Below are 15238 nucleotides of genomic sequence, written 5' to 3'. Positions count from 1 at the left end.
CATGAAACTGAGGGACAATCATAATGAACATCCTGGGACAACCAGAGTTTTTTAGTATATTCCACAAGCTATCTCTGTTTACTGTAATGAAGGACTTGGTCAGATTAACAAGGTCACAAATAGGTTGCTGTATGTACCTAATAGTAGTACAGTGAGACCTCTCATTAACGAACGTTAATTAGCTGTGTTTGCGGTGTTTTCGCTGTGTTCTCGGTGTTTTTGGTGCTGTTATTTAGTGCGTGCAATTACTATGACACCCAAAAACCACTCCAAAACACCGAAAACACAGCGAAAACACCGCAAACACAGCTAATTAACGTCCGTTAATGAGAGGTCTTACTGTATACAGGAAAGGAGCAATGCTCATTGGGTCCCATCTCCTGTTCTCTAATTTTTTATTATACCAAACCTCAAATTCACGTACAGTTCCAACTTTATATCCTTGATTTCCGATGATTATATTTAGATTTGAACTCATGTATTGTTTGAGCTGGGGGTTCTAAGCTATTCTAAGTATTTATGCATCTATATGGAAAACTATTTCTTCACATCCTTTAGACATGTGGCCTTTCTTAGTTTGCACCCATGACCTCTTAGAGCCCTTCCATCTTTAATCAGGTCTCTTCTGTCAATACAATCATCCCCTTTATTGACCTGATATTGTAATCATGTCACCTCTTGATCTTCAATCTTTCAAAGTTGGGAGACCCAGTCTTTCCTCATATGATATATCTGCCAGGTTGGAGACTAGTTTGGTTGTGGCCATTTGTATTCTTTCAATCATACTTATATCCTTCACTCTGTGTGGGAACCATACTACTTATGTATATTCCAGTCTTGGACAGATGAGGGTTTCAATTTCTCTCTCTGTCTGTCTCTCTCTCTCTCTCTCTCTCTATGTCTCTCTCTCTCTATGTCTCTGTCTCTCTCTCTCTCTCTCTCTCTCTCTCTCTCTCTCTCTCTCTCTCTCTCTGTCTCTCTCTCTCTCTCTCTCTCTCTCTCTCTCTCTCTCTCTCATATCTCTTCATCCAAGTAGTGAAACATTACTTTGATCTTCTGCAGTAGTCCATATGTCTTTCCCACAATCCTGTTGTTGATATGCAGTCTAACACTGCATGTGAGTATTTGACTCACACTGAAGAATTTAAAAAGTTTGATGCACCACTTTCAAGATCTGCAGCCAAACTGACTCAGAAGGTTCATCTCTTCAAGATATTTGGTCCATTGATCTTTCACAATCCTTTCACATAATCTTCTTATTGTACTAGTCAGTGATGTGATACTAGCCTATAATTTGGTGGTGTTTCCTTACTTCCACCTTTGTGAATTGGCACCACATTTGCCCTTTTCCAATCAAACAGTACAATCCCATATTTCAACAAATATGTTATAAGACTGTGAATCTTGTGCTCTAGTTGTTCCCTACATTCTTAAGATATCCAGTTTGAGATCCTGTCAGGTCCTGAAGCTTTTGTCACATCCAATGTGTGCTGTGCTGCTGTGTTGCTCTTGGCATTTTTTCAGGAGTTGGCATGCCACAAATATTATGTCAACAGTTCCACGTCCTGCACGAAGACCACACTGGCCCTCTGGGAGGAGATCCTCTCTAGATGATGAAGAAGGCAATGGAGCTGGATGAGGGCCAAGATTTTCTCAGCTATAGACAGGAGGGAGATGCTTCAGTTGTTATTACAAGAATGATGGTTGTGTTTCCTCTTGTAGATGTGGACTATGCAAGCATCTTTCAACTGTTGGGGGACCTTTCCTTCTCTCTACATGCACTAGAGGAGCTCAGTCAGTTTCTGCATCATGGCTGGGCCCCCTGCTTTATACACTTCAGCAGGGATAGTGTAGGATCCTGGTGTTCTGCTGCAAGAAATTTGCTTGATTGCCTTTTTGACTTCTTCCATGGAGAGGTTGTAGAGATTCTGGTTGACTTCCACCTGGGGTAGGTGAGCAATGGCCTCATTGTTGATGCTGGCAGGGCAGTTGAGAACCTGGTTAGTGTTCAGTCCATCTTTCCAAAATCTTATTCTACTCTGTCAGCAGCTTGGTCCCACCTGCACTGAGGAAGGGATAAGAGCCAGAGGACTGGAACCTGTACACAGCCTTCAAGGCATCAGAGAAACACGTGGTGTTGTGACTGTCAGCAAAGCCCTGGATTTCATCAGCCTTCTTACTGTACCATGCATCTTGCATCTCACAGAGCTTTTTCTTAACTTTTCATCTTCCACTGGCAAAGGCATCTTTCTTCGCTTGAGAAGTGGGCTTGTTCTGGTGTATGAGGCAGAAACGTGGAACATTAGAGAGGAGTTTGAATGTACAGGTAAACGTCGACTTACGATGGCCGCGACTTACGATTGTTCGACTTTACGATGACGACGACGACGACGACGATATGATAATTTAACCCCTTCCATACGGTGCCGCACACGTAGGCGTCATGAGGAGCAAGTGGATTCGCGACGCTGCCATATCGGCGTCTTGATTATATTTATTGTAGTCGCCCCTGTGTTTTTACATTCTCTCAAATGTGCCCTAAATCCCATTCTCTGTGGTTTTCAAAATTCGCGGGTGAAAGAGAGAACGATCGATAAAAGCGGTGACTATATTTTATGATGCGAGTATTATTACGTCACGTCGTACGGCTGGCATTGGCTGCTGCCCGCGAGATTTAAGTTCCGTACTGAAAATACATATTATAGTGTTTGAATATGGTAAAAAGGATAAAAATAATTAAATAAACTACTGTACATGTTTAATAGGCTATATTCAGTATCTCTGGTGGTTAATATACAGGTAGGCTAGGTACAGTGACCACGGAACAGAGGGGGGGTCGACTTACGATGATATCGTCTTACGATGGCTCTATCGAAACCTAATGCCATCGTAAGTCGACGTTTACCTGTATTTACCTAGTTGTATTATACGGTTCTTTCCGTATATATATAGGAAATGGTTCGTTCCGGCACGTCTTGCTTCGACCATGGTCTCTGTGTATGTGTTTGAGATGAGGTGCCTGAGAAGTATGATAGGGATTACTGGGCTGGATAGAGTGAGAAACAAGGAGGTGAGTAGGAAAATGAGGGTGGAAAGGGAGTTGGGAGAAATTATTGATGAAAAAGTATTGAGATGGTTTGGACACATGGAAAGAATGAGTGAAGAAAGATTAGTAAAAGAGGTGTGGAAGGCAGAGGTGGAAGGAGTGAACATGAGGGGGCGACCAAGGATGAGATGGATGGATGGAGTAAAAGGGGCATTGGGAAAGAGGGGAATGTCTGTTAAGTAAGGATGGGAGAGGACAGAAGATAGGGGTGACTGGAGAATGTATAGATGATGCTGTGATGCATGAGAGGGAGTGGGGGGGGATGAGGGGGTGAGGGAGTATGTGTGAAAAATAAATTGACGCAGCCTGAAGGGATTTCTCGGTGTTCTCCTTTTCTCTATGAGGGAACGAAGAGGGGGGTTGCCAATTAAATGAAGCAGCCTTGCTGTGGAAGTGCTGTGTCTTGCCACAAAGTTTTTGACCCAGGCAGTGGGTAAGATGTAGGGGTAACCCATCATCCAGGAGGTGCCAAGATAAGAGGGAGGGAAGGGGGTGGACGTGAGTGGAGTATGTGGGGATGGAATGGGTGGGGGTGGATTTTATGCCTTTGTTTTTTGGCTACATCCTTTGTATGGGGGGAAAAAGCCTTTGGTATATATATGTTTTGCTATGTGCATGTTCTTTTTAACCTGTCTGGCCATTTTGTTATACTAAGAGCTAAAGTGTGTTATTCCATTTTTCATCCAAAAATGATGCCCTCTCTTTATTCCGATTTCATTTTTCAGTCTATCAGTCAACCACATGGGAGTATTAGTATTTGTCCTTATTTCTCTGGAGGGGTTATAGATTTATTCTGAGCATATAAAATCCTTACAGTTATGTTACTGTACATTTCATCTACCATATATACTCACGTATAGGTCACACTGCTAGTTTGTGGTTGCCAAAGTGGTTATTTGCGGTTGACCAGCAGATAGGTCACACTACAATCTTGCGATTTACAAGACCCATTCAAACATAAAAATGATCAGATATTTACCTTTATTTCAAAACTTTACTCACAAAATTTTAATATCAGAACACATGTAGAGTGTCCGACTGTCAAACATGTGCATAATGCAAACTTGCATAAACAACGGTTGTGTTTCAGAAACTATAATCATAAACAAATGCACTTGCATAAAAAATGTTATAGTCAACTTGACCAAAAAAGATCAATAGAGTTGAACTTTCAACTGGACGCTATACAACAGTATAGAAGAAAATTTCTTTAAGCTGATCTTTCTGCTTTCTCCATCCCCTCACTACCTTTTCTGAAACCCCAAACTCCCTTTCTGATATCAGAACACATGTAGATTGTCCGATTGTCATGCATGTGTACAATGCAAACTTACATAAACAACAGTTGCGTTTCTAAAATGATGATCGTAAACAAATGCACTTGTGTGAAAAACGCCTTTGTGAACTTGACAAAAAAAATCAATAGAATTTAACTGTCAACAGGACATTATACAACAGTATAGAAGAAAATTTCTTTAAGTTGATCTTTCTGCTTTCTCCATCCCCACACTACCTTTTCTGAAACCCCAAACTCCCTTTCTGCACATCTGTTTCCATGTTCTTCTGCGTAATCCACCACTTTCAGCTTAAACTACTTAATAGCTCTTTCTCTTACCGGTACTCATGATTAGGGTTTGCAGTTATTAGACCTAAAACTCCGTGCAATCTACCATAGATCTAACAGTACAGTAGTCTTAATGGAAGTTTATGAAAATAATAACTTTTTATTACGGAAATCATAAGTTTATTTAAGTTACGTTACAGGATGTCATGTTATGCTTCGAAAACATAATTTGCGCACATATAGAAATGCAGCCACGAGTGAAACAGGCGATGTACAGTAACATACAGTAAACAAAGGGTCAAGGTCGCATTGCTTATAAACACCATAAAACATGAAAGAGTTGGAGAAGAGAATATTTTACGATTTTATTGTAAATGATATATGATTTTCTAGCAGCAATAGTTCATTTTAAAGCAGCAAGTCAATAAGAACCTTTGATATATTTTATGCATACAAAAGGCATGAAAAGCTTTCTGATGCATATTGTGTGAATACCACTGAAATTCTTTGTCATTGTCACATTGAAGTCGCCAATTGTTGTGATTTCGGTGATGGAGTAGTGCTGTCAAGTGGATAGGTCGCACCCCCTGATTTTGGCGAGATAGTTAAAAAAGTGCAACCTATACGCGAGTATATATGGTAGACTGCTGATCCTGTTATTGACCTCTAGGCTCACCTTGTATGTAGTCTCCCTTGGAGATTTCATGCCTCCCACTGTGATATGACCTAGTTCTAGACCCCTGTTCTCCGGGCTGACCATGTTACTGACCTCACTGTACATTTCATCTGGACCATTAACCTTGTTATGGAAGGTTTTCTGTCCTCCATGACCTGATCTAGACTAGACCCCTGCCCTTGTTAGTGACCTCTAGGCTGATCACATTACTGGCCTCACTGTCATTACTTGAAGCGGCCTTGCTGTGGATGTACTGTGTCTTGCGACACTGCTTCTGACCCAGGGCGGTGGGCAGGGTGCAGGGATGACCCGTCATCCAGGAGGTGCTCAGATGAGAGGAAGGGTGGGAGGGGTGTGGAGTGTATTTAGGGATGAAATGGGTGGGAGTGTTTTTATGTCTTTCCCTTTTTGGCTACCTCCCTTGGAAGGGGGAAAAAGCCTTGGTATATGTATGTATGTATGTACTGTCATTACTTGACAGTTTTAACACCACATTGACCTGTTCCAAACTGTCCCAAGTATATTCTCAGCTTTTCAAAATTGGTTCTCCAGAAGTCAGGTATTTTGTTCTTACTAAGATTTACAATAAGTTTTTGGCAAAAGGTAAGGATGTGTTTTGAGCCTTATGTATTTAAAAAGAAAGGTATTGTTGGAGGTATTGTAAATACATGTGGGTTGAGGGAAAGCTGTTATTGGCAGTCTAAAGCAGTTTCATGAGTAGTAGAGTTTGTGTTATGGTTGGGAATGGTGAAAGTGAGTGGTTTGAGGTGAAGGTTGGGTTGCACTGGGGTTGTGTTATGTTGCCATTGCTGTTCAATGTGTACATGGATGGGGATGGTATGGGAGGTAGATGCAAAGGTTGTGGGCTGAGGACTGGAGACTGAGAAAGTGGAGGTGAGCCAGTTATTTTTGCTGGTGACACTGTGCTTATGGTTGGGTCAGAGGAGGGTCCAAGGCAGTTGGTGGTGGAGTTTGGGAAGGTATACAATAGGAGGAATTTGAAAGTAAATATAACTAAAAGCAAGGTGATGAGATGTACTAGAGGTGAGAGTGGCAGTTAGCTGGAGATAAAACTTAAAGGAGAGAGGTTAGGGGATGTGGATAGTTTTAGATATGTAGATTACATGTAGTAGGGTGTAGGGGGTAGAGTAGGGGTAGAGGTAACTGTAAAGTGAGAAATAGTTATCTGGGGATGGATGTGAAGAGAGGACTGTAAGAAGAGGTGATTGTGTCTACAACACTATATGTAGTCAGTGACTTAGAATTTAAGGGAGGTAGAAAAGAGAAATTTTAATGTGTTGAGAAGCATAGTGGGTGTTACATTTATGGATGTAGTAAGAACTGAGAAGGCGAGGAGGAGATTGGCGGTTGAAAGGAAAAGGGAAACTGGCAGATAGAATAGATGAAAGAATACTGGTATTATTTGAGTCCATGGAACAAATGAGTGAAGAAATGATTAGAAGGCAGAGGTGGATGCAGTGAACCAGAAAAGCAGACCAAGAATGAGATGGATGGATGGGGTGATAGGGGCTTTGAGTAAAAGGGTAATGTCTTTTGAGGAGGGAAGAGAGAAGGCAAGAGATAGGTGCGAGTGAAGAATGGTTGTGAATAGAATACGAATTCATGCAGCCTGAATGGATTTTTCTTGTCTTCTCCATTTTTCCACAAGGGGATGAGAAGTAAGGGTCACAGTGTAAATGAAATGGTTGGCCCTGCTGAGGATGTACTTTGTCTTGTTGCTTTACTTCTGACCCTGGCATTAGATAGGGGATGCAGCCCTTCATCCACAAGGAGCTTGGATGAAAGGCAAATGGGTTATGGATGAGTGTGGGAAAAGTGAAGGGGTATCCATGTCTTGGCTGGCTACAACCCTTTTAAGGGGGAAGAAGTCTAATGGTATGCAGATAGCATCAGAAATTAGTAGTCTCAACCTGAGGCACTGAAGGTATAGTCCAATTCACTCATTTCTGAGACAAAAGCCAGGAGAACAGAGATGTAGCCACAAGACCTCCAACCTTAGCAACAACCTGTTCCATAAGATGGGTGCACTGGTAATGAAATAGAAGTAATGACTGGAAGAAATGAGCTGTAATTTTCATAAGGAAAAAGATAAAGGATAAATATGATGGATGTGAGAGTTGAGGATGTTCCACAGTCATACCTAGCCACCAACCTTTGTGAGTGACAGTGTATGAATTCAGAAGATATACAAAATGCTAAGAATTGTACTGAGATATCATGTTTTTCTGTGTGTTGCCTTTTTTTTCTTCTTCTTTTTCTTTTTAATAATTCCTTTCTTGGTGTTCAGGTTCTTCGGACCGGGAGGAGGCTAGCAGCCCTGACAAGAGCCAACAACAACAGCGTACCCCTAGTGATCGTAAACGAAAACGAAAAGGGGGGGCAGGTACACACACAGATGAAGGTGGGGGAGGAGGAAACAAGCTGAGTAGAGTGACCGAGAATAAGAAGATAAATGATTATTTTAAGCATCATCAGTCCAATTCGCCACACAGACACTCAGGAGCCAAAAGCCCATCCCCTCAAACTACACTTAGTCATATGGTAAGGACCTGGTATTATCATTTTTAATTCTTAATTCTTGTTTCTTCCTTATTGTTTCTCAACAGGTTTCGTCTCAGAAGGATCAATGATGGGTGGTCCTGCAAGATGGACAGCAAAGCTGCCTATTTTCAAAACTTATTAACCCCTTGAAGTCCATCAGGAGGTGCTGCCTTGAGGGGCTGACACACAGTCTCCAAACTGGGTTCAAGATCTCTCCCTGACTTCATCTGTATTTCTTACACTACTTAGGTGGGATGGAGTGAGAAACAAAAAAGGTGGGGAGGAGAGCAGGGGTGGAAAAGAGGTGGCAAACAGGGCTAATGAAAGAGTATTGGGACACTTTGGATGCATGGAAAGAATGAACGAGGGCAAGGTTACAAAGTGTATTCTGTGATATGCCCAAGATTCCCAGATCTCCTCCAGCTTGGGTACAGTAGAGATGTCTTTTCCCGGTAAATCACATTTCACTATCTCCCACTATCTCCAATTGTCCAACCTTTTGCTCACTGAAATTGGCCTTGTGTGCAGGGGCCCCATCTTGCCTGTGTATCGTCAAATGAGTCAGGAAGATGGTCACACAACAGTTCTAAATGTACATACTGGTTCACTGTTTGGTATTTAGGAAGGGCTTGAAGCTTAGCAGTAACAATGCCCAGTAAATGTACACTATACCATAATTAAGTCTGGGTGTTTTATAGACATTTCCACCTCTACTGTCAGACACCGTAAAGATAGACTCATCTCTTCACAGCATACTCAGTCACTATATTTATGGGCAAAAGCAACTTTATTGTGCCTCTGTGGGTGAGAAGAGGCTTCTTGATGGGTTGGTGACTTGTGTACCCAAGCACCTCGATCCTATGATTTACAGTTCAGACTGACACCTCGCCAAACAGTTCATGTTTACTTTCTTTGATTTTCCTTGCTGTCACTCATGGATTAGACTCAACCTGAGGTTTTACAATTTCTGGGCCCTTTTACTGGTCTTCGGTGCCTTTCCAGGCCTCTTTTCATGAGTTGGAATGGAAAGGCCATCCTCCCATTGAAACTTGGCACCCCAACATCAAACACTTCATGAACACACACACCAACCTGTGTTTGTTGTGCAACCGGATTTCTTTAGGGCAATGGTTTCTTGCAATAACTCCTTACTAGAGTCCATATTCACAACACTGAAGGTGTTAGAACATGCAGCAGTGGGGCATGAGAGGCAGGGACACATGTGTTTGTTGTGCAACCGGATTTCTTTAGGGCAATGGTTTCTTGCAATAACTCCTTACTAGAGTCCATATTCACAACACTGAAGGTGTTAGAACATGCAGCAGTGGGGCATGAGAGGCAGGGACACATGGGACACCTGTGGCACAAATGTTCCCCCACAGTGTCGAGACAACAGCTGAGAGTGTTGAATTCTGGCGGGATGATTAGCTCCGCCCACAATGCTATGATGCACATTCAAATGATGCAAAAAATTCACCTCCCTTAAGGGTGTTTCCATTTTCAACATTCCATTGGTGTACTGTGGCCCCAGTGGACCAATCCTATGTCAAGCACTGTATATACATATATGTATTAGAGTTGTTATTTTGTCTGTTTCTGTCTAGGAATGGGATTTATAGTTTATAATACTAGCAATGATGCTACAGAACTGGAGAGAGTGAGTGGTTTGAGGTAAGGGTGGGACTTCATCAGGGATGTGTTATGTTGCCATGGCTGTTCAATTTATACATGAATGGGGTGGTGTGAGAGGTAAATGCAAGGGTGGTGGGTCAGGGATTGGAGATGGTTAAAGAAAATGGAGAAAAGTGGGAGATATGCCAGTTGTTGCTTGCTGACAACACTGTGCTTGTAGCAGGATCAGAGGAGGGATTAGGGAAGTTAGTGACAGTTTGGGAAGGTGTGTGAAAGAAGCAAGTTGAAGGTAAATGTGATTAAAAGTAAGGTAATGAAATGTACAAGGGGATGAAGTGGCAGCAGACTGGAAGTGAGAGTTAAGGGAGAGAAATTGAAGGAAATGGATAGTTTTAGATACTTGGGTGCAAATGTGTTGGGAAAGGGAGGAGTGGAGGTAGAATGTAGATTGAGAGAAGTGAGTAAGTGCATAAGTGGAATGCCACGGCAGGCGCGGTCACCTGCCCATGGAGAGTTTGGAACGAACAAGGTCTAGGCCACCTTTTCTAGGCCCCTCCCCATAAAGGGGTGAGCAGTGCTAATCCTTAAAAGGGCTGCTCAGTCGTCCTGGGTGCTGCCGAAGGAGGCTGTCGTTCCATTCTGCCAGTCCAGCGACTAAAGTCCAGGGCCGCCACACGTGCAGGTTGAGAGCTAGGAGCTTCCAGTGGCATTCGGCACCTGCTCCCTTCATTCCCTTCCCATCGCCGTGGGACTTGTTGAGAGTAAGAGCACTGAAGGGGAATAAAGTTGAAAGTACTTGGAGGGGGGTGCATGGAGCGAAGCTTGTGCAGAGATGATTTAAGTGGTAGATGGGAGCACAGTCCACAGACTAGTAACTTGACCACATCACAGAGGCTCCAGTGGCAAAGATCAGGCAAAGACGACTGGTCTGTGACGAAGCTGCAGGGTGTCTGGTCCACGGTGTCCTAGGACATACCTCCCACAGGGAGAGGATCCCCCATCCACCAACGGGGGGACGCGCCCCTACCCTGACACCTAAGCGCGGGGATGTATATATATATATATATATATATGTATATATATATATATATATATATATATATATATGTATATATATATATATATATATATGTATATATATATATATATATATATGTATATATATATATATACATATTTATGTATGTATGTATATTCAGGGATGGAATGGGTGGGAATGATTTTATGCCTTTTTCTTTTTGGCTACCCCCCTTGTAAGGGGGAAAAAGCCTTGGTATATGTATGTATGTATATATTGAACAATTGGACCCAGCCACTACAAGCTTTGAAATCTGATCCCTGTGAGCATAAGACCCATGTATTACCACTCTGCCACTCAGATTGTATAAAGTTTCAATCCTAGTGTAGTCTCATACCCAAGGTTGGGCCAACTGAAATCTATAGTCCTGAAGCCAGTTTTCTATGAGACTTAACAACACAACAGGTTTTGAGACTTTTAATGATTGAGTGGAAGAATGGAAATGCTTGGGTCTCACTCAGAAGGACCAGAGTTGAAAGCCTGCTATGGCGTGGCCAGATTGTTTTAATTACATTGCTATTAATTTATTCTGTATTAGTTACATTAACCTGTACAGTGTCGGAGCCAATATATATATATATATATATATATATATATTGCTTAAATCAACTCAAAATTATGTAAAACCAACAAATCTTGCTTATTTTGATTCATCTTAGCCCAGATGTGGAGAAACTGGGTTGATTTTGTCAAGATATGCATGCGAAAGTTTGGTAGGACATCCGCAAACTTTCTTTCACTCCTCACTTGGGTTGAACAAGGTCGTATTTTTCGGGGAAGCTTTGTTAGAATTTCAGAGTGAAGTAATTTTACATTCATGATGTTTCAGGTCAATGTACAGTCACCCATAATAATCTGACATGGAAGATGCATTTATAAATAATTTTTGTGGATTTTTTTTTTCCAAATATCATTTTATGTGGTAAATTGGTTTTTCGGTATGTATATATATATATATATATATATATATATATATATATTTTTTCATGGAGGATGGGTGATTGTAGCATTTCGTATTGTTTTGGTAAATGCTTTAGTAAGCATCCATCACACCATTATTGCCCAGCCACATTTTGTATTATGCATTTATTACAAAAATTGACACTGCAAAATTGCAAATGCTATATGTGTTAATACGTACTAAATAGCACCTGCCTAACTGTCGAAGTACAATTTCACCTCCTCGTACTTCATCTCATACACTAGAGTTGCCTAAATTACATCCTAAAGGTCAATTTTATACCCCAAGCTACCCCCCAAATAATTGCTGCCAGGGTTGCAAGGGTTGCCAGGGTTGTCAATAAATAAAAAGTTTTGGGTGTCTTTTATAGCCAATGGATAGGGCTACTTGGTCATTACCACAGATTTGATCCTCAACGTAATGCTTATTTTTGGCAAATATTTTAATTTGCAGCATATGACATATGCTGCTGATGCTGTAGGGGTTAAAATAAATATGCTTCATTACTGCTTTGCTCTCTGGTGTCATTGTGTCCTGTAAAAAACAGGCTTCAGGATTGTTGATTTCAGTTGGTTCAACCCTAGATACAAGAGCTTACCAGTTTTTTAGATTTTTAACGATCCAAGTGGGTTTCACACTCAGGGAATTAAGTTCAAAGCTCGTGATGGATAGGTCTGATTGTTTGAATTATGTTGCTGTTACTAGTGATTATATATATACAGACACTCCTCAACTTACGTTTTAGTTACGTTCCGAACGGCCGAACGTGAGTTGAAAATGAACGTAAGTTGTTACTGTACTATACATCCGTAAATTCTATTACCGTATCTTTTAAAACACCCCTAAATCATTAATTATACACATAACATTGTAAAATAATAACATTAATTTCAAATAAATTAAATTCAAGCAACATAAATTGAGATGGTGGAGGAGGAGGGGGAGGAGGAGGAGGAGGAGGCAAGGCATGTGCAGTCTGTTGTTTGTGCCATGTAAACAATGGACGCAGCATCATGCATAAGTATCGTTTGAACTACGGAGAGCGCACTAAACTAAAAAATTCACTCAATTTTTTTTTTTTTTTTTTTTTTTTTTTTTTTTTAGTCCGTTCAAACGTAAAATCGAAAAAACGTAAAACGAATGAACGTAAGTAGAGGAGCGTCTGTATATATCTTTTCCAACCACATATCACTTTTAATTCCATACCATCGCAAACGAGATTGAGAATCACTCGAAGGAGGCATCCGTGGAAATTGAAACTTAGACGAGCCGAGGATTCGAACCCAGCTAACCTGTAACAAAGTTACATTGACGTAACCCAATATGATCAGATCTTGATAGTGTATTGAGTTACGTCAATGTAACTTTGTTACGGGTTAGCTGGGTTTGAATCCTCGGCTCGTCTGCGTTTCAATTTCCATGGATGCCTCCTTCGAGCGATTCTCAGTCTCGTTTGCGATGGTATGGAATTAAAAGTGATATATGGTTGGAAAAGATATTAATTGATCACTGGGAACCATTCAGTGTGTATGTATATATGTATATATATTTATATATATATATATATATATATATATATATATATATATGCATATATATATATATATATATATATATATATATTTTTGCAGAAACCACCGGGAAATTGAAAAAACAGATACCGAACGTTTTCATCTATTTAGACATTTTCAAAGGTACAAAAAAGCAATACAGAAAGAAACAATAAATACATAAGAAGACAAGGATACTCGGAGAGGTCCCATGTTACATTTTATCACACACAATTTTGTCAATAATAAAATTGTCCAATTTAAATAAACCCAAACTCAAGTTCATGTTATTTCCAAAATTTCTTTTTATAAAACAAGATTCAATAATATTTCTTTCTATAATATTATTACAAGAAGTAATTATTTTAGAATTTCCCCAGTCAATATTATGACCATAATCCCTTTGGTGGACAAATAATCCACTGGACACTTGCCCCGTTCTAATACTATATTTATGTTGGCCTATTCTTTTTTCTAAGCCTTTGCCTGTTTGGCCTATATAAATAAAATCACAGTTTTTACATGGTATATTATAAATACATCCTTCTTTACTTCTTGGAGAATTTTTAATTAACAGACTCTTAATGTTATTATTATTTTTGAATACTATCTGGATACCAAATTTTTAAAAAATGCTAGGAAGATGGATTAAATTTTCGTGGTACGGAATTGTTAACATATTTTTATAATTAAATGGTTTGACCTGCGACGTATTAAGAAAACATTTCCTAGCTTTGATTTTTGTTTTATCAATAAGATGTTTGGGATATTTTAAATTTTCTCCAATGTCATAGATGAATTGTATCTCTTGATCCAAGAACTCAGGGGAACAAATTCTATAAGCTCTCAGGAACATAGAAGAAAAAACTGACAACTTGGATTTTTGACTGTGATATGAGTAAAAATGAATGTACGAGAGGACATTGGTCGGCTTCCTGTAAACGTCAAATTTAAAGTATCTTCCACATCGGTCTAAATAGACGAAAACGTTCGGTATCTGTTTTTTCAATTTCCCGGTGGTTTCTGCAAAAATAGTTTATCACGTATGTTTTGTGATTTCTTTGCATATATATATATATATATATATATACAGTGGCCGCGAAAAGTTTGGGCGCAAAATTATAGGCGCCCCAACTTTCCCCTAAACTTAAAACATGCGAAAAATACAACTTTCCATTTGTACCCGTATTTAGCCGAGACAATACACACTATATGGCAACTCTGTTTAGGTGCACTCGATGTCACATGGAGTCAGTTTCTAAACATCTCTCAAGGAGAGTAGTCTTTTTTTTGCGGTGGTCTCTGTTTTTGTGCCTTGATATCTCCGTAATGGGAAGTGGTAAAGAGCTAGAAAGAGACACAGTTGTTACAATCATAACCCTCTATAAGGAGGGTTATAAGTGTAAAGATATTGCTACTCGTGTGGGAATTGGAGTGCGTCAAGTGCAAAAGTGGACCAAGAAATTTCGAGACGAAGGAAGTGACATCATTCGTACTCCAAAGCATCGCTCTGGTCGGCCAAGGAAGATATCAAATCGTACTTCTACGGTTCTAACTGCCTCCTAATAACCGTAGGAGGCAGTTAGAACCATAGAAGTACGATTTGATATCTTCCTTGGCCGACCAGAGCGATGCTTTGGAGTACGAATGATGTCACTTCCTTCGTCTCGAAATTTCTTGGTCCACTTTTGCACTTGACGCACTCCAATTCCCACACGAGTAGCAATATCTTTACACTTATAACCCTCCTTATAGAGGGTTATGATTGTAACAACTGTGTCTCTTTCCAGCTCTTTACCACTTCCCATTACGGAGATATCAAGGCACAATAACAGAGACCACCGCAAAAAAAAAAGACTACTCTCCGTGAGATGTTTAGAAACTGACTCCATGTGACATCGAGTGTGCCTAAACAGAGTTGCCAAATAGTGTGTATTGTCTCGGCTAAATACGGGTACAAACGCTAGCATTGAAAAATAGCAAAAAGTTTGGGTGGAAAGTTGTATTTTTCGCATGTTTTGAGTTTAGGGGAAAGTTGGGGCGCCTATAATTTTGCGCCCAAACTTTTCGCGGTTACTGTATATATATATATATATATATATATATATA

The 15238-nt window shown here is 40.3% G+C and overlaps 1 protein-coding gene across 8 annotated transcripts in view; it reads left to right on the top strand.

Annotated features, from left to right (window-relative positions):
* The window catches only part of Tlk (Tousled-like kinase), a 474415-nt gene that overhangs the window by 191547 nt on the left and 267630 nt on the right, over positions 1-15238 (top strand). For all 8 annotated transcript variants that reach the window (XM_076205681.1, XM_076205685.1, XM_076205686.1 and 5 more), the window contains exon 4: positions 7655-7908. In XM_076205681.1, coding sequence (XP_076061796.1) covers positions 7655-7908 — 254 coding nt within the window. The remainder of the gene's footprint in view (positions 1-7654; positions 7909-15238) is intronic.

Source organism: Oratosquilla oratoria, chromosome 22, assembly GCF_046742065.1.
Source record: "Oratosquilla oratoria isolate Oo_2021 chromosome 22, ASM4674206v1, whole genome shotgun sequence".
In the NCBI taxonomy this organism is placed as follows: Eukaryota; Metazoa; Arthropoda; class Malacostraca; order Stomatopoda; family Squillidae; genus Oratosquilla; species Oratosquilla oratoria.
The sequence above is the reverse complement of the archived record's forward strand: the minus strand, read 5'-3'. Positions and strand labels throughout refer to the sequence as shown.